The sequence below is a fragment of the Stegostoma tigrinum genome, chromosome 5 (genome assembly GCF_030684315.1).
Source record: "Stegostoma tigrinum isolate sSteTig4 chromosome 5, sSteTig4.hap1, whole genome shotgun sequence".
Classification (NCBI taxonomy): Eukaryota; Metazoa; Chordata; class Chondrichthyes; order Orectolobiformes; family Stegostomatidae; genus Stegostoma; species Stegostoma tigrinum.
The window spans coordinates 62,545,741-62,571,089 of NC_081358.1; the positions used below are offsets into that span (position 1 = coordinate 62,545,741).

Here is a 25,349-nt window from a genome sequence, read left to right on the forward strand (position 1 = left end):
AGATTACATATGATTTACGCTCCCAAGCTCAGTCAATTTACTCCTTGAGTCAACTCAGATGTCCAGTATGATCACGGCTGATCTGTGTCAAAATTCCACATATGTATCTCATATCCCTTAAAATTTTTGGATACAAAAATCTAGCAATCTCATGTTTAAACTGAACTGATTGTGATCAAGATAATAAAATGTGAGGCTGGATGAACACAGCAGGCCAAGCAGCATCTCAGGAGCACAAAAGCTGACGTTTCGGGCCGAGACCCTTCATCAGAGAGGGGGATGGGGAGAGGGAACTGGAATAAATAGGGAGAGAGGGGGAGGCGGACCGAAGATGGAGAGTAAAGAAGATAGGTGGAGAGAGTGTAGGTGGGGAGGTAGGGAGGGGATAGGTCAGTCCAGGGAAGACGGACAGGTCAAGGAGGTGGGATGAGGTTAGTAGGTAGCTGGGGGTGCGGCTTGGGTTGGGAGGAAGGGATGGGTGAGAGGAAGAACCGGTTAGGGAGGCAGAGACAGGTTGGACTGGTTTTGGGATGCAGTGGGTGGGGGGGAAGAGCTGGGCTGGTTGTGTGGTGCAGTGGGGGGAGGGGACGAACTGGGCTGGTTTTGGGACGCAGTAGGCGAAGGGGAGATTTTGAAACTGGTGAAGTCCACATTGATACCATATGGCTGCAGGGTTCCCAGGCGGAATATGAGTTGCTGTTCCTGCAACCTTCGGGTGGCATCATTGTGGCAGTGCAGGAGGCCCATGATGGACATGTCATCTAGAGAATGGGAGGGGGAGTGGAAATGGTTTGCGACTGGGAGGTGCAGTCGTTTGTTGCGAACTGAGCGGAGGTGTTCTGCAAAGCGGTCCCCAAGCCTCCGCTTGGTTTCCACAATGTAGAGGAAGCCGCACCGGGTACAGTGGATGCAGTATACCACATTGGCAGATGTGCAGGTGAACCTCTGCTTAATGTGGAATGTCATCTTGGGGCCTGGGATGGGGGTGAGGGAGTAGGTGTGGGGACAAGTGTAGCATTTCCTGCGGTTGCAGGGGAAGGTGCCGGGTGTGGTGGGGTTGGAGGGCAGTGTGGAGCGAACAAGGAAGTCACGGAGAGAGTGGTCTCTCTGGAAAGCAGACAGGGGAGGGGATGGAAAAATGTCTTGGGTGGTGGGGTCGGATTGTAAATGGCGGAAGTGTCGGAGGATAATGCGTTGTATCCGGAGGTTGGTAGGGTGGTGTGTGAGAACGAGGGGGATCCTCTTGGGGCGGTTGTGGCGGGGGCGGGGTGTGAGGGATGTGTTGCGGGAAATACGGGAGACGCGGTCAAGGGCGTTCTCGATCACTGTGGGGGGAAAGTTGCGGTCCTTAAAGAACTTGGGCATCTGGGATGTGCGGGAGTGGAATGTCTTATCGTGGGAGCAGATGCGGCGGAGGCGGAGGAATTGGGAATAGGGGATGGAATTTTTGCAGGAGGGTGGGTGGGAGGAGGTGTATTCTAGGTAGCTGTGGGAGTCGGTGGGCTTGAAATGGACATCAGTTACAAGCTGGTTGCCTGAGATGGAGACTGAGAGGTCCAGGAAGGTGAAGGATGTGCTGGAGATGGCCCAGGTGAACTGAAGGTTGGGGTGGAAGGTGTTGGTGAAGTGGATGAACTGTTCGAGCTCCTCTGGGGAGCAAGAGGCGGCGCCGATACAGTCATCAATGTACCGGAGGAAGAGGTGGGGTTTGGGGCCTGTGTAGGTGCGGAAGAGGGACTGTTCCACGTAACCTACAAAGAGGCAGGCATAGCTGGGGCCCATGCGGGTGCCATGGCCACCCCCCTTAGTCTGTAGGAAGTGGGAGGAGTCAAAAGAGAACTTCTCTTTTGACTCCTCCCACTTCCTACAGACTAAGGGGGTGGCCATGGGCACCCGCATGGGCCCCAGCTATGCCTGCCTCTTTGTAGGTTACGTGGAACAGTCCCTCTTCCGCACCTACACAGGACCCAAACCCCACCTCTTCCTCCGGTACATTGATGACAGTATCGGCGCCGCCTCTTGCTCCCCAGAGGAGCTCGAACAGTTCATCCACTTCACCAACACCTTCCACCCCAACCTTCAGTTCACCTGGGCCATCTCCAGCACATCCCTCACCTTCCTGGACCTCTCAGTCTCCATCTCAGGCAACCAGCTTGTAACTGATGTCCATTTCAAGCCCACCGACTCCCACAGCTACCTAGAATACACCTCCTCCCACCCACCCTCCTGCAAAAATTCCATCCCCTATTCCCAATTCCTCCGCCTCCGCCGCATCTGCTCCCACGATAAGACATTCCACTCCCGCACATCCCAGATGCCCAAGTTCTTTAAGGACCGCAACTTTCCCCCCACAGTGATCGAGAACGCCCTTGACCGCGTCTCCCGTATTTCCCGCAACACATCCCTCACACCCCGCCCCCGCCACAACCGCCCCAAGAGGATCCCCCTCGTTCTCACACACCACCCTACCAACCTCCGGATACAACGCATTATCCTCCGACACTTCCGCCATTTACAATCCGACCCCACCACCCAAGACATTTTTCCATCCCCTCCCCTGTCTGCTTTCCAGAGAGACCACTCTCTCCGTGACTTCCTTGTTCGCTCCACACTGCCCTCCAACCCCACCACACCCGGCACCTTCCCCTGCAACCGCAGGAAATGCTACACTTGTCCCCACACCTACTCCCTCACCCCCATCCCAGGCCCCAAGATGACATTCCACATTAAGCAGAGGTTCACCTGCACATCTGCCAATGTGGTATACTGCATCCACTGTACCCGGTGCGGCTTCCTCTACATTGTGGAAACCAAGCGGAGGCTTGGGGACCGCTTTGCAGAACACCTCCGCTCAGTTCGCAACAAACGACTGCACCTCCCAGTCGCAAACCATTTCCACTCCCCCTCCCATTCTCTAGATGACATGTCCATCATGGGCCTCCTGCACTGCCACAATGATGCCACCCGAAGGTTGCAGGAACAGCAACTCATATTCCGCCTGGGAACCCTGCAGCCATATGGTATCAATGTGGACTTCACCAGTTTCAAAATCTCCCCTTCGCCTACTGCGTCCCAAAACCAGCCCAGTTCGTCCCCTCCCCCCACTGCACCACACAACCAGCCCAGCTCTTCCCCCCCACCCACTGCATCCCAAAACCAGTCCAACCTGTCTCTGCCTCCCTAACCGGTTCTTCCTCTCACCCATCCCTTCCTCCCAACCCAAGCCGCACCCCCAGCTACCTACTAACCTCATCCCACCTCCTTGACCTGTCCGTCTTCCCTGGACTGACCTATCCCCTCCCTACCTCCCCACCTACACTCTCTCCACCTATCTTCTTTGCTCTCCATCTTCGGTCCGCCTCCCGCTCTCTCCCTATTTATTCCAGTTCCCTCTTCCCATCCCCCTCTCTGATGAAGGGTCTCGGCCCGAAACGTCAGCTTTTGTGCTCCTGAGATGCTGCTTGGCCTGCTGTGTTCATCCAGCCTCACATTTTATTATCTTGGAATTCTCCAGCATCTGCAGTTCCCATTATCTCTGATTGTGATCAATTACTGTTTTCAGAAGTTAGTTTCAAACCTTCTTTTGAACAATTTTTGCAAGTTGAAGTGTTTCTTAATTTCACTTCTGAAAAAAATGGCTTTAATATTTTCACCTATGGCTCCTAGTTCTAGGCTCCTTAGCCTGTAGAAAGGACGATCTCTATCTATCCAATCTGTTTTCTTCATTAGATTGAAAATTTCAACCAAGTTACTCCTTAACCTTCTAAAACCCGGGGAATACAAACCTAGCTTGTGTGACTTCTCCTGAATAATGTAATCTTTAAATTGGGTATCATTCTGGTAAACCAACACTGCATCCCTTCAAGGCCAATATATCCTTCCTAAGGTGATGTGTCCAGAAACTGAGAGCTAGAGTAAGCAGGGATCAGTTTTATATTTTTCTAAGCATGAAAATCTACATTCCACTAGCTTTTTTGGTTATTTTCTCTCCTGTTCATGACATTTTAAAGACCCATGTACCTATATCACCAAATCTATTTGAACTTTGACTGTTTCTAGCTTTATACCATTTTGAAAATATCTAGCCCTGTCTCTTTAAGGTCCAAGTCAGATGACCTCACATTTGTCAAAATTGAAATCTGTTTGTCACTGTTTTACCTATTTACATAGTATGCTAATAATTCTGACATACAGATCAATTTATATTCTCTAGAATGTGGATGATCCAAAGGAAGGTGACAAATTTAGATATGTCACATTCTATCCCATCATTCAAGCTGTTAATAAATAAGGTCTGAGATAGTAGGAATTGTAGATGCTGGAGAATCCGAGATAACAAGGTGTAGAGCTGGGTGAACACAGCAGGCCAAGCAGCATCAGAGGTGCAGGAAAGCTGACGTTTCGGGTCTAGACCTCAGAAAGACCCTTCTGAAGGCCCGAAACGTCAGCCTTCCTGCTCCTCTGATGCTGCTTGGCCTGCTGTGTTCATCCAGCCCTACACCTTGTCATCTATAATAAATAAGGTCAGTTGTTGCGGTCCCAACACTGATTCCCGCAGGACACCATTCATCATTTCCTGCCAATTTTCTCTCTCTCTGTGCTCTGTTGTTCAATAAATTTCTAAATTAGTTCAACACCAAAAGTTTCAATATGAGTCAATTGTTGCTTGTCGAAGAATGTTTCAAGTGTTTTTTGGAAGTCCATGTAAATAACATTGATATCCATTTCAAATCCACACTAATAACAACCACACAATATTAACTGTCCAGAGTTTAGACAATTTACTTTGCTAAAATTCTAGAGTTCAAAAGATTCAATGTGCTTACAGCTCTTCATTCGGCAATGTGGCACAACTCCAGAGTTTAGGAAGACACTGCCTTTAATTCAGACTGCAGAAAGTACTACAGCTACTGAGCTCAAACACACAGTATTACAGTCCTAAGTTTAGTGCTAATCATCATGGGTTAGACAACACACAATGCCATTATGTCAACAGTCCATAACTCAGATAACAGAGTGATAACACTGAAGCTATCAACAAACAGGATGTGATATTTTGCTCCTCAGCAATTCTTTCTGAGGAAAGGTTACCAGAACTGAAACATTAACTCTGTTTTTTCCTACACAGATGCTGCCAGACCTGCTGAGCTTTTCCAACGACTTTGCTTTGGTTCTTGTTTGTAATGCTACTTGCATTCAAAATTGCATTGTGGTATGTGTGCATAGCTCTAGTGTAGTAGCATACGCAAAATTAATTGGATGCTAGCACTGCCTTTCTGGAGATTAACATGCCAGTTAATGCCGTCTCCTGACCTCATACATAAGCAGCCGTAGGAAGGACTCCTCAACCACTGTGAGTTAAAGAAATCATCCAATACGTTCAGGTTTACCTGCTGATTTCTGTGGGCTGCTAGTGTAATAATAGAAGTTAAAACTAAAGGTGCTGGATATCACAACATGTCAAGCAGCATGGTTGGAGAGAAAGGAAGTTAGTGCATCTGCACTAATTTGCAATAACAAGGTATAGAGCTGGATGAGTATACATTAGAGGAGCAGGAAAGATGACATTTCGGTTGAGACACTTCTTCAGAAATGGGGGAGGGGAAAGGTATTCTGAAATAAATAGGGAGAGAGGGGGAGGAGGATAGAAGATAGATAAAGGAGAAGATATGTGGAGAGGAGAGAGACAGGTCAAAGACGCAGGGTTGGATCCAGTAAAGGTGAATGTAGCAGGGGAGTTAGGGAGGGGATAGGTCAGTCCAGGAAGGACGGACAGGTCAAGGAGGCGGGATGACATTAGTGGGTCGGAGATGGGGGTGGGGCTTGAGGTGGGAAGAATGGTGAGGGAGGCGGAGACGAGCTGGGCTGGTTTTGGGATGCGGTCGGAGAAGGAGAGATTTTGAAGCTTGTGAAGTGCACATGATTACCCATGGGCTGCAGGGTTCCCAAGCGAAAATTGAGATGCTGTTCCTGCATCTTTCAGGTGGCATCATTGTGGCAATGCAGGAGGCCCAGGATGGACATGTCATCCAAGGAGTGGGAGGGGGAGTTGAAATGGTTCACGACTGGGAGGTGTAGTTGTTCATTGTGAAGGTGTTCTGGAAAGCTGTCCCCAAGCCTCCGCTTGGTTTCCCCAATGTAGAGGAGGCCACAACGGGAACAGCGGATACAGTGTACCACATTAGCAGATGTGCAGGTGAATGTCTGTTTGATGCGGAAGGTCTTCTTAGAGCCTGGGATAGGGGTGTGGGGGGAGGTGTAGGGGCAGGTATAGCACTTGCTCCAGTTGCAGGGAAAGGTGCCGGGGGTGGTGGGGCTGGAGGGGAGTGTGGAGCGGACAAGGGAGTCACGGAGAGAGTGGTCCCTCCGGAAAGCAGGTAAGGGTATGGAGGGAAAAATGTCTTTGGTGGTGGGGTCAGATTGCAGATGGAGGAAGTGTTGGAGGATGATGCGTTGGATCCAGAGGTTGGTGGAGTGGTATGTGAGGACTAGGGGGATTCTGTTTTGGTTGTTATTGAAGGTAGGGGGTGTAAGGGATGAATTGTGGGAAATGCGAGATACACGGCCAAGGGCATTTTTGACCACTGTGGAGGGGAAGTTGCGGTCCTTGAAAAACGAGGACATCTGGAATGTCAGGGAGTGGAATGCCTTACCTTGGTAGCAGATGCGGTAGAAGCGAAGGAATTGGGAATAGGGGATGGCCTTTTTGCAGGAAGGTGGGTGAGAGGAGGTGTATTCTTGGTAGCCATGGGAGTCGGTAGGCTTGAAATCGATACCAGTTTCCAGGTGGATGGAGACACAGAGGTCCAGGAAGGAGAGAGAGGTATCAGAGATGGTCCAGATGAACTTAAGGTTGGAGTGGAAGGCGTTAGTGAAGTGGATGAGCTGTTCGAGCTCCTTGTGGAAGCACAAGGCAGCGCCGATACAGTCATTGATGTAATGGAGGAAGTGGTGAGGGATAGGGCCAGTGTAGCTTTGAAAGAAGGCACTCACGAGGAGCTCAAACAGTTCACCCATTTCACAAACACCATCCACCCCAACCTTAAGTTCGGATAAGTGCAAGCCAACAACTGGCATCCTGGCATCAGTCATGATACCTTCGTTCAGTAGAAGTCCACTGTGCCACTTGCATTTACAGTCATAGCGTCATGGTGATGTACAGCATGGAAACAGGCCCTTCGTTCAAACTCATCCACGTGACCAGGTACCCTAAATAAATCTAGTCCCATTTGCCAGCACTTGGCCCATATCGCTCTAAACCTTTCCTATTCATATACCCATCTGGATACCTTTTAAATGTTGTAATTGTACCTCCACCACTTCATCTGGCAGCTCATTCCATACATGCACCACCCTCTGCATGAAAATGTTGTCCCTTAGGTCTCTCTTAAATATTTCCCCTCTCAACTTAAACCAATGCCCCCTAGTTTTTGATTCACCCAGCCCAGGGAAATCACCTTGTCTATTTATGCTACCAATGCCTCTCATGATTTTATAAAACTCTATAACGTCATCTGTCAGCCTCTAATGATCCAGGGAAAATAGCCCCAGCCTATTCAGCCTCTCCTTATAGCTCAAAACCTCCAACCCTGGCAACATTCTTGCAAATCTTTTTTGAACCCTTCCAAATTTCGCATTATCTTTCCCATAGTGGAGAGACCAGAATTGAATGCAGTATTCCACTGTCCTGCACAGCCGCAACATAGCCTCCCAACTCCTATACTCAATGCACTGACCAATAAAGGCAGGCATACCACATGTCTTCTTCACCATCCTATCTGCCTTCGATCCACTTTCAAGAAACTATAATCCTGCACTCCAAAGCCTCTTTGTTCAGCAACGCCCCCCCGGGACCTTTCCATCAAATGTATAAGTTCTGTCTTGATTTACCTTTCCAAAATGCAGCACCTCACATTTATCTAAATTAAACTCAATCTACCACTCCTCAGCCAATTGGCCCATGTGATCAAGACCCCATTGTACTATGAGGTAACCTTCTTCGTGTCCACTACACCTCCAATTTTGGCATCATCTGCAAACATACTAAACATACCTCCTAAATTTACATCCAAATCGTTTACATAAGTGATGAAAAACAGTGGATCCAGCATCAATCCTTGCATAGACCAATAATCACAGGACTCTAGTCTGAAAAGCACCCCTTCACCATCACTCTCCGTCTTCTACGTTTGAGCCAGTTCTTTATCCAAATAATTAGATCTCCCTGAATTCCGTGTGATCTAGCCTTGCTAACCAGTCTACCATGAGGAGCCTTCTCAAATGCCTTACTGAAGTCCATATAAATCACATCCACTACTCTGTCCTCATCATTCGTCTTTGTTATTTCTCCAAAAAACTCAACTAAATTAGTGAGACAGAATTTCCTGCACACAAAGTCATGTTGGCCATCCCTGATCAGTTCTTGTCTTTTCAAATACATGTAAATTCTGTCCCTCAGGATTCTTTCCAACAACTCATCCACCACCGACATCAGGCTCATCAGTCAGTAGTTCCCTGTATTTTGCTTTCCACCTTTGTAAAATGGTGGTATCACAGTTTTCCAGCACCTCAGCTGTAGCTCTCGATGAAACAAATATCTCAGCAAAGGGCTCAGAAATTAATTCCCTAGATTCCAACAAAATTTTAGAATATACCTGATCAGTCCCATCACAATAAAATACAGGTGGGCCAACTGGGTTACAAGGGACATCTTTCTTATAATAGGCCCGTGACCCCAGCATGCAACATGTACACACCTGGGCAGCAGGCATATAATGAAAATCATGATATCATGTGAAATTTAGTGCAGCAGACGACTGGGGTGCTGCAAGAACACATCCACAACACAGACCCCTATGGATAACTCACAGAGAATTCAAACAGACTGGTGGTGCTTTGCAGCAGTTTGCACAACCCTGTCAATGTAACAGTACAAATCTTGTCACCAGCTTTATAATGACTGATTGAATAGGTGGAGGAAAATGGAAAGGAAGACTGGTGTTGGAAATGAGGAGAAAACCAACACAGCCCCTTGATAGTCAAACTATCTGTGAATGACATATCTGACTGGGAAACATAACCTCTGTCTCCCAGTCTCCATTATTTTTCTTCTGTTATTATGCATCCTGGGTGGAGTGGATATAACACTTTAAAGTAAGACATCACAAAATAAGCATTCCAAACTACTAATTTAGACATCAAATCGTGCCATACCGCACACAACCACTGATTACTCATCTTTTTGTATTTCTTTACTGCTTGTTTTCCTTTATTCTTGTACTTCTATGCCATTGTTATAGCCCTAGAAGGCCCAACATACTACACCATCTTGGCATGGCAGTGCCATTGTTAGCTGATTTGCAGACAGGTAATAGAATGAAAGGGACATGGAGCAGAGGGTTCCAATTATGATGTTTCCTAACTGCTTCATTCAACTGAGTGCCAATACGGTATGTTTAATGACTTTTGTTAGACAGGTGCACTGTACGGTTTGTTGCACAATGCTTGCCCTTGAGGAGTATAGAGATATCAGGAAGGAACTTAAACACAGAATTGGGGAGGCTTAAAGGCGTCATGAGATGGCCTTAACAAACAGAGTCAAGGAGAATCCCAAGGCTTTTTATGCATATAATAGAAGAAAGAGGGTAACAAAGCAAAGAGAAGGCCCTCTCAAGGACAAAGGAGGGAAGTTATGCGTAGAGCTACAGGACGTGGGACAGATCCTCAATGAGTACTTTATATCAGTATTCAGCAAGGAGAAAGACATGACTGATGTTGAGGTCAGGGGTGAATGTGTGAATACTCCAGAAAATGTCAATATTTTAAAGGAAGTAGTTGTGGGTATGCTAAATTAAGGTAAACGAGTTCCCAAGGTCAGATGGGATCTGTTCCAAGTTGCTGCAAGAGGCAAGGGAAAAAATAGCTGGGGAATTAGCAATCTTCACATCCTCTTTGACCACAGGTGAGGTTCCAGAGGACTGGAGATTAGCTAATGTTGTTCACTTGTTTAAGAAAGGAAGCAGGGATAATCCAGGGAATTATAGGCCAGTGAGTCTGACATCTGTGGTAGGAAAGCACTTGGAGCAAATACTGAGGGACAGGATATATGCATATTTGGAAGAAAATGGACCAGTTAGCAACAGCCAGCATGGTTTCGTATAGGGAAGATCATGCCTCACGAAACTGATGGAATTTTTTGAAGAGGTGACAAAGATAGTTGATGAGGGAAGAGCTATGGATGTAGTTTATATGAACGATTGTAAGGCATTTGATAAAGTTCCACATGGCAGATTGGTACAAAAGATAAAATCACATAGGATTTGGTGTAGGTGGCCAGATCGATACAAAACTGGCTTGGTCATAGAAGACAGAGGGTATTGTTGGAAGGGTGTTTTTGAGAATGGAGACCAGTAACTAATGGTGTATGGGGGAATTGGCTATGAGGAAAGGTTAAAAAGACTAAGATGGCTTTCACTGCAAAGACAGCAGCTGGAGGAGACCTGATAAAGGTTTACAGAATTATGAGAGGCATAGATAGGGTGGATACTCAGAGACTTTTTCCCAGGGTTGAAGTTTCAATTGCAAGGGGACACAGGTTCAAGATGAGAGGGCATAAGTTTAAGAGAGGTATGTGAGAAAAGTTATTCATGCAGAGAATGGTAGGAGCCTAGAATGCACTACCAGAGGAGGTGGTGGAAGCAGGCACATTGGCGACATTTAAGAGTCATCTGGGGAAGGAATTGAGGGATACAGACCGAAGAAGGACAGAAGGTTTGTTTTTTAGTTTAGTCTGATGCCTCTATGCATTTATGAGCATATGCAACAACAATAAATTGGCCAATTTACACTCTTAACAATTAAACTGTGCAGAAAAAAAAGTTGTCATTGCCAAATTTGTCAGTTTACAATCACTTCACGGAGAGATAATAAGTGGCAAGCATTTAGTGGATGTCAACGGAGCAATAAGTACAAGATATTTACAAACCCTGGCCTTGCGCTAGTCCAGAGAACTAGCTCAATTATTTCTTTAAAACTTAAAGGTAGCATACCAAAGAGCTATTGTCAGTTACTCCTAAACTGCCATTGAAAGGCCCCCAGGTTGTGCCACCAGGTATTTGCTGCCGACTGCGAATTCTTCGCTCTCCATTTTTCTGGAATATCTCAAGCTCACCTGGAATGAAAAAGAATGGATTAATGTTACTGCAGGACATGTGGTAACCAGCATTATAACTGGACTCACTTCACAGATTCTGGCTGATCTGCTAAGTATTTCCAGCATTGTGTGTTGCTTTACTTTGATGTTGCTGACTGTGCTTTCCAAACCCTACTGTACAAATATTTAACTTCCACAGTAATCCTGGAAAGTTGTTAATGATATCTTCTGATTTTGTTTTTCAATTGATTGAGGATTAGAAAGGAAGTCTTATTTCCCTCATGCATTGGCCACATGTTGTTTTTACAGGATTACAGGTGGAGGAGAACTCTAGGTGAAAAGAAATCTCTTCTCCAATTGAATTTGCTCAACTGGCTTAACTTCATGTCCACTTGTGACAAACTCTCCTGCCATGGAAACAACTTCTCCTCACTTATTGTATAAAATGTCCCCATAATTTTGAACATCCTTGATAAGTCATCCTTTAATCTTCTCTGCCCTTAAAGAGAACAACCTCAGCTTCATTCTCCGACACTTCCGCCATCTACAATCCGGCCGCACCACCCAAAACATTTTTCCATCCCCACCCTTGTCTGCCTTCCGGAGAGACCACTCTCTCCGCGACTCCCTTGTCCGCTCCACACTCCCCTCCAACCTCACCACACCTGGCACCTTCCCCTGCAACCGCAGAAAGTGCTACACTTGCCCTCACACCGCCTCCCTCACCCACATCACAGGTCTCAAGATGACTTTCCATATTAAGCAGATGTTCACCTGCACATCTGCTAATGTGGTATACTGTATCCGTTGTACCTGTTGTGGCTTCCTCTACATTGGGGAAACCAAGCGGAGGCTTGGGAACCGCTTTGCAGAACACCTCCGCTCGGTTCGCAACAAACAACTGCACCTCCCAGTCGTGAACCATTTTAACTCCCCCTCCTATTCTTTAGACGACATGTCCATCATGGGCCTCCTGTAGTGCCACAATGATGCCACCCAAAGGTTGCAGGAAGAGCAACTCATATGGGAACCCTGCAGCCCAATGGTATCAATGTGGACTTCACCAGCTTCAAAATCTCCCCTTCCCCCACCGCATCCCTAAACCAGCCCAGTTCGTCCCCTCCCCCCACTGCGTCACACAACCAGCCCAGCTCCTCCCCTCCCCCAACTGCATCCCAAAATGAGCCCAGCCTGTCTCTGCCTCCCTAACCTGTTCTTCCTCTCACCCATCCCTTCCTCCCACCTCAAGCCGCACATCCATTTCCTACCTACTAACCTCATCCCACCTGCTTCACCTGTCTGTCTTCCCTGGACTGACCTATCCCCTCCCTTCCTCCCCAGCTATACTCTCCTCTCCACCTATCTTCTTTTCTCTCCATCTTTGGTCCGCCTCCCCCTCTCTCCCTATTTATTCCAGAACCCTCATCCCATCCCCCTCTCTGATGAAGGATCTAGGCCCGAAACGTCAGCTTTTGTGCTCCTGAGATGCTGCTTGGCCTGCTGTGCTCATCCAGCTTCACACTTTATTAACCTCAGCTTTTCTTGTGTCTCTATATAACAGAATACCTCATCTTCAGTATTATAGTAAATCTCCACTGTAACTTTGTCAAGGTCTGGGCATTCTTGCTAAATTATATTGCCTACTGCTGGATTCAATGCAGCAGCTAACGTTCAACCAATGATTTAAAAAGGTTTGGAATAACCTTTTTGCTGCTGTACTTTATGACACTATCTATGTAACTAATGTTTCCACATGCGTTTTAATAGCTTTATCAACTTATCCTGTTGCCCTTGTAAATTTGCATGTAAAATCCCAAATCTCTCTCTTCCTCAGCCATTTTAACAGTGTACTCTTTGATTTATAATGCTCGTTTTCACTCTTCCATCCAAAATATAGCATATTGATTTTGTTATGTAAAAGAAATAATTTTGGAATCTAAAGCATACAAAGCCAGAAAGTACCAGAAAAACTCAATAGATCTCGCAGCATCTGTGGAGAGAAAGACAGTGTTAACAAGTCAAATTCAGTGACCCTTCATCAGAACAGATTTTCCATCTGTTTAAATTAATTATGAAAATTTGTGCAGGACTCCTTACTGTGCTTTTTTTGCCAGATTCTTCTGTACTGACTACATCAGACTTTCCATGATATAGTATAATCATGGTATTCCACAACATAACTTTAAAGTAGTGCTTTACTAATGCAGATGTAGGATTCTCTTCAATTGTATTAGCACATTGAAAGTGTAGTGATATTTGTCAGTTTCATCCCATATGTCAGCAGAATAAAACTGTTTGCAGTACGGCAGAAAACGTAATTGGGCAGTTGTACTGGGAAAATCCAAAAGATACAACTGTAGGATGCTGGGTATTGATGTAATGGAATTCCTGACGAGTGAGGCAGTCTCCGTGGCGACTGAGATTGTGGTATTATTTGTTGGGCCACCATAATAAAAGGTCCAGATTACATTTTATATGTGTTGTGGTACAACTGACCTTGACGTTGACAGTGAAAAAAATTGTCATTCTCCTGCATTATCAGTAGAGATGAGTGCCAGGAAAGCAGATACCTTTGGTGGATAAATGCTAATTGCTTTCTTTCCAGTCACCAGGGAAACATGTGCCTGCAGTAAGAAACCCTAAGACAAAGTCCAGGCGTTGGACAGGTAACAATATATTTTTAGGTATACTCATGTGGGCATACATCTGCATCCTTTCATGCAGTCAGGCCTGTAAGAATGCACATATGCTTTTATGTATAGATGAAATACACTTACAAATATACGCACACATACCCAAAGATATCAAGAGCTGGCGGTGGGGCTGGGGCATTGTGAGTGGTTGACATTCAGTATCATGAGTAGCTGATGCTGCTTAAAGGCAAATTGTAGTTTGGTTGCAAAAGATAGCACAGGAGATTTTTACAAGTCAAACTTGAATCTCTGGGAATGTCTGAATATGTGATGGCAAATTTCAGACAAAGCTCTGCAGGTTGAAGCCCATCTAACCTACACTATTCCATATATAAAAAAAAAGGGCTTCAGATCGGTATGACAGGTCGACACAATATCGAGGGCTGAAGGGCCTGTACTGTGCTGTAATGTTCTATGTTCTATGTTTTGATAGAAGAGATGACATCCTCCAACAGCAGAGTGGCTACGAGGTTCTCAGGCATATAATCAAGATGCAACAGGAAAAAGTACCAGTGGAACTTAATGACAACAGTCTCACTAGAGGAACATGTGGGAAATCTCAGATGAATAAGTTCACCTTAATTTTCAAATACTATATCCTGCTGACTGCTCCAAAATTCAATGTGTTACACTGCCTCATGACCCACCTACTAATAATCTCTTTCAAATTTGTACTCAGTTTGAAAATGTTTAGGCTTTATCTCAGTTGTTACCATTTAGTAAATCATCAAATCCAGCACTCACAAGTAGGCTCACATATAATGACAAAAATTACATCCACACTTACTGCACAATAATCATTTACACATTCTTCATTTTTAAGCAGGTGAAGGTGGTGTATAACAACAGATGCGACAAAAGCTGGAGCTGCATGTAGACATGTAGCAAGAATGCCTCATACTTTAACCACCTTGGAGGAAACAGTCCTTGCTAACTGGAACTGCAGATGCTGGAGAATCTGAGATAACAAGGTGTACAGCTGGATGAACACAGCAGGCCAAGCAGCATCAGAGGAGCAGGAAAGCTGACATTTTGGGCCGAGACCCCTATTCAGAAAATTTTGTCTGAAGAAGGGTCTAGGCCCGAAATGTCAGCTTTCCTGCTCGTCTGATGCTGCTTGGCCTGCTGTGTTCATCCAGCTCTACAGCTTGTTATCTCAGAATATCATGAAGCTGTGACCACAACTGATCTTTCTTCTCTCCTCTCAATTTCCTTCTCATCCCACAAGTTGATGGATTTGTCCTAACTCCCAAGTCACAGATTGCATCAAGTTGCACTTCTTACTTTCTCCTCTCACTTCACCACAAGCCAATTTCATTTTAGATTAGCAGGAAGTGCAATTTTGTCAGTCAGTAGAGGAAGTGAAGACAAAAAGAGGCTATCACTCAATTTACCCATGCAGCTAGCAAGCTCAGAGGCAAACATTGCACAGATATTTGCAGCTAGGTCAAAGGAAGAATCTGCATATGATTTGATTCTGAGGCCAGATATGCAAAAGCCCGAGCTAAAGGAAAGGATAGCATGGGCCCCAGCTTACCAGGCAGCAAGCTTATATGATAGTTTCACTGCAAAGGGGTCAGATAAGGTCTTTGAGGGCTAGGTTATAGCGGTGGCTGAAGGGTGTACACTGTCAAATATATGGCACACTAGAAAACCTGCCAGAAAGCATTTAGTCAATACCAACAAGCAGAGTGGAGTCCAGCACAATTTGGCACAGACCACTGTGAAGACCGAGCAGCCCCATTTGTCCACATGATCACCTGCATCAGCATAATACAGTATCTCATGACTGATGTAACAGCTTCCAGTGTAACACATGCCAACAATTTTGACTCAGGCTGAGTGATATGTTCCAGCAAGGTTCAATGTAAATTGGATGAACAACAGCTCATCTTCTGCTTCGGGACCCTACAGCCTTCAGAACTGAACATCGAGTTTACATGTTTTATACCACATCTATTACCTACTCTAACATCCCAGGTTTTGTTATGAAATGATTGCCTTCAGACCAGCCAATCAATTTGCAATCACTCATGCACCACTATCACCTATTTAGCTTCTCTTCTTCTCTGGCCTATTATCCTTTTGTCTGCTGATCTGTTTATCTCTTTCTCTGGGGTGCCTCACCAACCATCCACTCACTCCTTCCCCCATTCCCCCAAACCCCATCATCAGGATAAATACTATATTTTCCTACCTGATTTCCGTTCTGAAGAAGGCTCACTGGACATGAAACGGTAACTCTGATTTCTCTCCACAGATGCCTGTTGGCTTTCTACAACAATTTCTGGTTTTATTTGTACCAGTGCTGCACAAACAACTATGTCAAAAATCTGGATGTTACAATGGGAGCACAGATTGTAGTTATCAGGGTTCTAACTAATCTGTTGAAGCATAATTCTGCAAAGGATCCGAATGGCTGAGACAATTCGTTGTAAGAGTGGCAGTAGATGGGACGCAAACCTACTATCTATACTTTCTCAGAATTGCATCATTCCAGTTCGAAACCATGTGATTGTAAATCACCTTGCTGCTGTCTCTCAGCCAGCCATCCAGCCCAGGCTTGGATCTTTGGCTCTTCAAGCTCATTTCCAGCTTCCTCAATTGAAGGAGAGCGGCTTTCCATTACCCATTCTGTAGCCACTAAGCAAGCATCTGGTAGGAGCAGTAGGAGGAGCAGAAGCACATGGAAAACAAAGGGAATGTATCAGCATGTAATTCTGTTTGTAGGAATGATGTCACAATTGATCTTATAAAACTGGAGTACAATAAGCATTTTCTAGTGCTTTTTGTGTTGTTGGAAGACTGGCAACATGATGGTCAGTGGCTATTGGTGAAAGGGGGACTGTATCTGAAATTGCTCATATCTCATATATAGTTCACTAACTACTCAATCATATAGAGAATAGCAGACAGGGACTGTTCACACCATCGTCTCCCTTCCTCGTCATGTTCATTTATTTACTCCCTTATTTCCCTCTCTTCCACATCCTTTACATCCTCCTCTCCCCTTCCCTGTGCTTCTTCTCCTTTGCTTCTCACTTAATAACAGGGAGTAAGGGCTGTCCCCTCATGCTGGTGAGGTTGTACACAATGCCACAATTGTTACTGTTATAAATTTGTTACTTATTCAATGGAGTCAAGACAGCATAATTGCTTGAGGATGTCATGGGCTTGAGCTATAATCATCCTGCTATAATGTCTCTATAATGTGACAAGGTGGTTCGTGTTTTGGGGAAGTGGTGGCATAGTGGCAATGTCATTAGGCTAGTAATCAAGAGACTCAGGTTAATGTTCTGGGAATAGGGGTTCAAAACCACTAAGTACGTGGTGAAATTTCAAATCAATTAAAAATAATCTGGAAATAAAAGCTAGCCTGATAGTATCCATGAAATGCTGTTGCTCATTGTAAAAACTTGCCTGATTCACCAATGACCTACAGGGAAGGACATCTAAATGTATAGCAAAGTAGGTAACTCTTAATTACCCTCTGATCTGGCCCTGGCAAGACACTCAGTTCAAGAGGCAATTAGTACTGATCCAGCCAGTGACGCCTAGATCTCATAAACTAATTATTGTTGGCAGATTCTAAAACAGAATCATGATGCAAGGGATAAATAGACTGTTACACACTGTCAACTAAGAGCCAGACTATGATTTAACACAATGAGTCATAAGTAGGTGGCAGAGGACATTGTTGCATAATGAAGCAATCTTGACTATTACTAAGATAATAGGCATTCAACAGCATGAGGTACAGCCTGTGATCTTCTATTATTTGGAGATTTAGGGCATGAAATCCCTTTGATTCACAAACAAAATCACAAAGATGATATAGCCAATTGCATCCTGCAGTATGGAAAAATCTACAAACTATGCAAATCTTCCTATTTATTCCTCTTGCTTGGCTTAGGCTTGTCTCCTCAAATAGAAAACTTCACTGGCTACCTTCTTGCAGCAGTGTATTGCAATATTGCAAGGTTTTGCTCACATCTCCAACAGATGCCTGGAAGCAGTCAGACCCATAAAAGATGAGAAAATAGAAATTATGGCAACTCTAGGCAAAGCAGTTCTTTCCCTACATTGAGGTTGCAGTTGTCGCTGAAACATTTGATGCATTTCAATCACAACTAAGATAATAAAAGGTCTCGATCGGAGGTAGACAGGCTGATGGAATTGGTGGACACATAATAGCTGTAATACAGTACAGAAAAGTTTTGCACATTCTCTCTATTTAAATAATTGTCCCATACACTCTTGAATGCCTCAATTGAATCTGCCTTCACCACACTTCCAGGCGTACAAACAAGGAACAAGACTAGGCCATGCAAACCTCTGAGCTTGCTCCACCATGCAATAAGATCATGGCTGATCTGATTTTAACCGCAACTCTACATTACTACATAATGCTGATAATTGTTCATCCTCCTGGTAATCAGGTATCTAGCTGCACCCCCCCTTAGGGTGGCATAGTGGCTCAGTGGTTAGCACTACTGCCTCACAGTGCCAGGGATCTGGGTTCAATTCCACACTCGGGCAACTGTCTATGTGAAGTTTGCACATTCTCTCTGTTTCTGCTGGTTATTCTGGTTTCCTCTCACAGTCCAAGCTTATGCAAGTTAGGTGGATTGGCCATGCTGAAATACCTATGTCTTTCAGGGATGTATAGGTGCATTAGTCATGGGAAATGCAGTGTTACAGCAATAGAGTAGGTAGATGGTTCTGGGTGGGATACTCTTTGGAGCATAGGCTTGTTGGGCTGAATGGCCTGTTTCCACACTGTATATATTTTTAAAGAAATTGTGTATTAACTGCTGTTTGAGAAAGGGAATTCCAAATACTTTCAACCCTCTGAGAGAACTAATGTTTCTTCATTAGAGACAAAAAAAAACCCAGATGCTGGAATCCAAGATAGGCAAACAGGAGGCTGGAAGAACACACCAAGCCAGACAGCACCAGGAGGAAAGGAGAAGGCAACGTTTCAGGTATTACCCTTTCTTCAGGACTTATAGCTATAGAGTCATAGAGTAATACAGCATGGAAACAGGCACTTCAGCTCAAACTGGTCCATGTTAACCATGGTGCCCACACAGCTAGTTCCAATTGCCCACTTTTGGTCCATATCCCTCTAAACTGTTTTCATCCATGTGCCTATATAAATGTTTTTTTTTAAATAGTGCTTTTGTACTTTCTCCAGTAGGTCATTCTATAGATGTACCACCCTCTGCATGAAGAAGTTGTCCTTCTTAAATCTACCCCAGTCATCTTAAACCTATGCCCTCTAGTTTTCAAATCCCCATCCCTGGGAAAAAAAAATCTATATGCATTCATCCTATCTATGCCTCTCATGATTTTATACACCTCAGTAAGGTCACCCCTCACTCTCTTACATGCCAAGGAATAAAGTCCTATCCTGGCCAACCTCTCACTATAACTCAGGCCTACAAGTCCTGGCAGCATTCTTATAAATCTTGCTTGCACACTTTCTAGTTTAACTATGTTTTTCCTATAACAGGGTGACCAAAACTGTGCACAATACTCGAAGTGTGGCCTCACCAATGATTAATACAACAGTAACATAACATCCCAACTCCTATACTGAATGCCTCAAATGATGAAGGACAGCATGCTAAATGTTTTCTTTATCACCATATCCACCTGTTATGCCACTTTCAGCAAACTGTGTTTTTGTGCTCTTATGTCCCTCTATTCCACAACGTTCCTCAGGAATCTTGCCTTTTACTGTATGAATCCTACCTTGGTTTGCGTTTCCAACTTGCAACACGTCACACTTACCTGTATTGACTTTTGTTTCTTCATCCCTGTTTCATGATGCCTGCTCATTTTTAACATAGGTTCTAGACCAACACCACATATTTTGTTAGAAAAGATTTTTTTGCTCCTTTTCCGAAATACCTTAATACTTTGGTTTGCAATTTATTTATCAGTGGAAACAGTTTCTCCCTGTCGACTTTGTACAAACCTTGCATGAATTTAAAAATATTTATTAACTGCCCTCTCAAACTCCTGCTCTCCAAGGAAAGCAACAATCTAACTTCTCCAATACATTCCATGACTAATTTTTTTTATACCTGGAAATATAAAAGTGTCTTGTAAATCTCTTCTGCACTTTCTCCAATGCTTTCACATCCTTCCTATAATGTGGCACCCAGGTCTGTACACAATATTCCAACTGTGGTCTTATACAAGTTCAGTCTTATCCCTTTTGCAGGGATCAGGTTAAGAGAAGGCAATATGACCTTTAGTCAAAAAGAAAATGTAAGGTTTAGGAAACTGAAATCAGACAAGGCCCTTCAGGATTATAGAGAAAGCAGGAAATAACTTTAACAAGGAATTAGGAGGGCTAAAGGGGACAATAATATTTTCTTGGCAAGCAGGACTAAGGAAAATCCCAAAACATTTTACATGCATGTTGGGAACAAGAAGGTAAGTTAGGGAAAGGGTAGGCCCACTCATGGATAAAGGAGGGAATTTACACATGGGAGCCAGAGGAAGTGGATGAAATTCTGAATAAGTACCTTGCATCTGCACTCACCAAGGAAATGGTCATGGATGATGGCAAGATTAGGGAAGGGTATGTTGATGTTTTAGGACACGTCAATATAAAGAAGGAAGACGTGTTGTGTGTCTTGAAAAACATTAAGCTAGCTAAGTCCCTAGGGCTACCAAGAGAGGCAAGTTAGGAGATTGTTGGGGCTTTGACAGTGATCTTTGTATTCTTTTTAGCTGTAGAGAAAGTTTCAGAAGACTGTACAATTGTCAGTGTTGTTCCTTTGTTTATGAAGGGTAACAGGAATAATCCAGGAAACGTTAGGGCAGTGAGTCTTACATCAGTAATAGGGAAATTATTGGAGAAGATTTTTAGGGACAGGTTTTACTTGAATATGGAAAATAATATACTCACTAGGGATAGTCAACATAGTTTTGTGCAGGGGAGATCTTGTCTCACAAATTTGGTTGTGTTTTCTAAGTAAGTGATGAAGATGATCGATGAGGGGAAAACAGTAGATGTAGATACATGGACTTTCCTAAAACATTTGACAAGGTCCCTCATAGTAGGCTGGTCCAGAAGATTAAGTCACATGGGATTCGTGGTACGAGATAATGGGAACTGCAGATGCTGGAGAATCTGAGATAACAAAGTGTGGAGCTGGATGAACACTGCAGGCCAAGCAGCATCTTGTGCTGCTGTGTTCATCCAGCTGCACACTTGGTTATCTGGGATTCATGGTAAGTTTGATTTAAAATTGGCCAGAGAAGACAGCCAGTAGTTGTGGAGAGGAACTTTTATGACTGGAGGTCCTTGAACACTGGTATCCCACAAACATCAGTGCTGGAATATCTGTTGTTTGTAATCTGTATAAATTATTTGGATGAAAATGTAAGTGGTAAGATGAGTAAGTTTGCAGATGAGATGAAAATTGTCAAAGTTGTCGACAGAGAGGAACATAAAGAAAGTAGGAAAGACCTGATGCAGAGAATTAGGAGAGCAAGAAAGGACTATGAAATAACCTTGGCAAGAACATAAGAACTAGGAGCAGGAGTAGCTGTTCAGCCCTTCGAGCCTGCTCCGCCATTCAATAAGATCTTGACTGATCTTTTTGTGGATCCACTTACTCAGTGGTTAGCACTGCAGCCTCACAGCACCAGGGACCCAGGTTTGATTCCAGCCTCAGGCAACTGTCTGTGTGGAGTTTGCACATTCTCCCCGTGTCTGCGTTGGTTTCCTCTGGGTGCTCCGGTTTCCTCCCACAGTCCAAAGATGTGCAGGCTAGGTGGATTGGCCTTGCTAAAAAAAATTGCCCGTAGTGTTCAGGGGTGTGTGGGTTATAGGGGAATGGGTCTGGGTGGGATGCTTCAAGGGGCGGAGTGTACCTGTTGGGCCGAAGGACCTGTTTCCACACTGTAGGGAATCTAATCTAATCTAATCTACCCGTGTTCTCACTGCAGCCCTTAATTCCTTTATGTTTAAAAAAAATCTGCCTTAGCTTTAAAAACATTTACTGAAGTAGCGTCAACTACTTCACTAGGCAGGGAATTCCATAGATTAACAACCCTCTGAGTGAAGACGTTCCTTCTCAATTCAGTCCTAAATCTGCTCCGTCTAATCTTGAGGCTATGCCCTCATGTCCTGGCTTCACCTGCCAGTGGGAACATCCTCTCTACTTCTATCTTATTTATTCCCTTCATAATTTTATATGTTTCTATAAGATTCCCCCCTCAATCTTTTGAATTCCAATGAGTATAATCCCAATCTACTCAGTTTCTCCTCATAAACCAAGCCCCACAACTCCGGAATCAACCTAGTGAACCTCCTCTGCAGTGCCAGTACATCCTTTCTCAAGTAAGGAGACCAAATCTGCACACACTACTCCAGGTGTGGCCTAACCAGCACCTTATACAGATGCAGCATAACCTCTCTGCTTTTAAACTCAGTCCCTTTAGCAATGAAGGACAAAATTCCATTTGCCTTCCTAATTACTTGTTGTATCTGCAGACCAACCTTCTGTGATTAAAGGGTTAAAGAGAATCTCAAGGCATTCTACACACACATTAAAAACAAAGGATAACTAGGGAGAAGGTAAGACCACTCAAGGATAAAGGAGGGAACTTATGCTTGGAGGCAGAGAATGTGGGTGAGATCCTAAATGAATATTTTACATCAGTATTCTCCCAGGAGAAGACTATGGAGGATATTGAGATTTGTATGGAGCATGCTAATATGCTAGGGCATTTTGAGATCAAGAAAGAAGTAGTGTTAGGTCAATTGAAGAGCATTAAGGTGACTAAGTCCCCAGGACCTGATGGTATCTGTCCCGGGTTTCTGAGAAAGGCAAGAGAGAAGGTTGCTGGGTCTTAACCAAGATCTTTGTATCCCTATTAGCAACTGGAGAGCCCTGGAGGACTGACACGAAGCTAATGTTGTTCATCCGTTCAAGAAGGGAAGTAGGGATAATTCAGAAAACTATAGACCAATGAGTTCCACATCGGTAGTTGGGAAGCTAGTGGAGAGAATTCTTAAGGATAAAACTTATGTACATTTGGAACAGCATTGCCAAATTAGGGACAGCCAGCATGGCTTTGTGAAGGGCAGGTTTTTGTCATATTAACTTTATGAATTTTTTTGTGGGGTGACAATGGTGATCAATGAAGGGAGAGAGCAGTAGATGTTGTCTACACGGATTTTCGACCAGGTCCCTCATGGTAGGCTCATCCAGAAGATTAAGAAGCATGGGATCAATGGCGACTCGGCCATGTTCATTCACAATTGGCATCCCATAGAAGGCAGAGGGTAGTGATGGAATGGTGTTTTTTCTGGCTGGAAGCCCACGACTAGTGGTGTTCCTCAGGAATCTGTCCGTGGACCTCTGCTGTTTATTGTATATAGAAGTGACTTAGATGAAAATGTAGATGGGTGGGTTAGTAAATTTTCAGACTAAACAAAGTTTGGTGGAGTTGTGGATAGTGTAGAAGGGTGTCAAAGGATACAACAGGATACATGACAGTTGCAGATATGGACAGAGAAATGACAGATGGATTTTAATCCAGATATGCTGTAGTTTGGGAGATCAAATGCTAAGGAAAAGTATACAGTTAATAGCATGATTCTGAACAACACTGATGTACAGACGGATCTTGAAGTTCAAGTCTACAACTGAAAGTGGCCATGCCAGTAGATATTGTGGTAAAGACTGCTTGCCTTTATTTCTTAAGGAATTGGGTGCAAGAGTCAGGATGTTATGTTGCAGATTTATAAGACTTTGGTTAGGCCACACACTGAATATTGCGTTCAATTCTGGTTGCCACATTGCAGGAAGGTTATAGAGGCTTTAGAGAGGGTGCAGAAGAGGTTTGCCAGAGGCAGAGATAACAGGGTGTAGTGTTGGATGAACACAACAGGCCAAGTAGCATTGGAGGAGCAGGAAGGCTGATGTTTTGGGCCTAGATCTTTCTACTGAGAAAAATTTCTGAAGAAGGGTCTAAGCCTGAAATGCCAGCCTTCCTGCTCCTCTGCTGCTGCTTGGCCTGCTGTGTTCATCTAGCTCTACAATTTGTTTTTCAGATTCTCCAGCATCTGCAGTTCCTACTATTTCTTTACCAGATGCAGCCTGGAATAGACAGTATGAGGTATATGGAGAGCCTAGAAAAACTTGAGTTGTGTTCTATGAATTGGAAGAGGCTAAGAGGAGACTTGATAGAAGTCTATAAAATTAGGAGGTGCATAGTCAGGGTTGATGGTCAGAATCTTTTTCCCAGAGTTGAAATATTTAAAACTAGGGGACATGCATTTAAGTTGAGAGGGGGAAAGTTCAGAGGAGATGTGAGGGGCAAGGTTTTTACACACAGAGTGGAAGGAGTCTGGTTGTGATGTCAGGGGTGGTGGTGGAGGCAGATACGATAGGGGCATTTAAGGGATGTTTAGATAAGCACGTGACCATGCAAGGAATGGACATATATGGACCAAGGGAAGGCAGAAGTGATTAGTTTAATTTGGCGTAGGCTGAACAGCCTGCTATTTGCTGTACAGTTCTATGATCTATACGGAGGAAACTTGTGAAAGGATACATCAGGATATAGATCACTTGGAAAGTTGGGGAGAGAAATAGTAGATATTTATTCTAGAAAAGTGTGAAGTGATATGTTTGGGAGGTCAAATATAAGAGGAAAGTTACTATTAAATGGCAAGAACCCTAGGAGCATTATTATGCAGAGAGATCATGTGTTGTAAGCCCATATCTCCGAGAAAGTGGATAAGGTGGTAAAAAAGGCTTGGGGCACACTTGCCTGCTTTGGTCAGGACACTGAATATGAAAGCAGGCACTTCATGTTGCAGCTATATAAATCTTTACTGGGCCCACATTTGAGGTATTACATATAGTTCTGGATGCCATGTTATAAGAAGGATGTGAAGGCTTTAGAGAGGGTGCAAAAGAGGTTTACCAGCATGTTGCCTGAATTGGGGTGCATTAGCTATGAGGAGAAGTTGGACAAACTTGGATTTTTCTCATTAGATCAACAGAGACAATGGGACAACCTGTCAGAAGTAAATAAAATTATGTGGGGCATGGACAGCATGGATAGTTGGAATCTTTTCGCAGGGTGGAAATGTCAAATACTAGGGGCAAAATGTTTTTGAGAAGACTTGCACCTTGGGTTATGGATGAGGTTGCAGACTTGCTAGTCAAGCCAGTGTATTTGATCATAGATGTTTTGCCACCCTGATAGATAACTTTGTCAGTGTACCTCTGGTGAAACACCGGTGTTCTGTCCAATTGTTATTTATATGCCGCGGTTTGCTGGGTTGGTTGGTATTACTTCCGGTTCTGTTTCTCAGCGGTTTGTACATCAGGTCCAGTGCAATGTGTTTGTTGACAGAGTTCCAGTTGGAATGCCGGGCCTCCAGGAATTCCCTGGCATGTCTCTGTTTGGCTTGTATTATTATGGGAGTGTTGTCCAAGTTGAATTTGTGCCCTTCTTTGTCC

The 25,349-nt window shown here is 44.3% G+C and overlaps 1 protein-coding gene across 3 annotated transcripts in view; it reads right to left on the bottom strand.

Annotated features, from left to right (window-relative positions):
* The window catches only part of zfpm2a (zinc finger protein, FOG family member 2a), an 825,184-nt gene that overhangs the window by 304,736 nt on the left and 495,099 nt on the right, over positions 1 to 25,349 (bottom strand). For 2 of the 3 annotated variants that reach the window (XM_048529624.2, XM_059646028.1), the window contains one exon: positions 11,049 to 11,170. The exons of the other annotated variant lie outside the window; for it this stretch is intronic. In XM_048529624.2, coding sequence (XP_048385581.2) covers positions 11,049 to 11,170 — 122 coding nt within the window. The remainder of the gene's footprint in view (positions 1 to 11,048; positions 11,171 to 25,349) is intronic. 3 annotated transcript variants of the gene reach the window in all.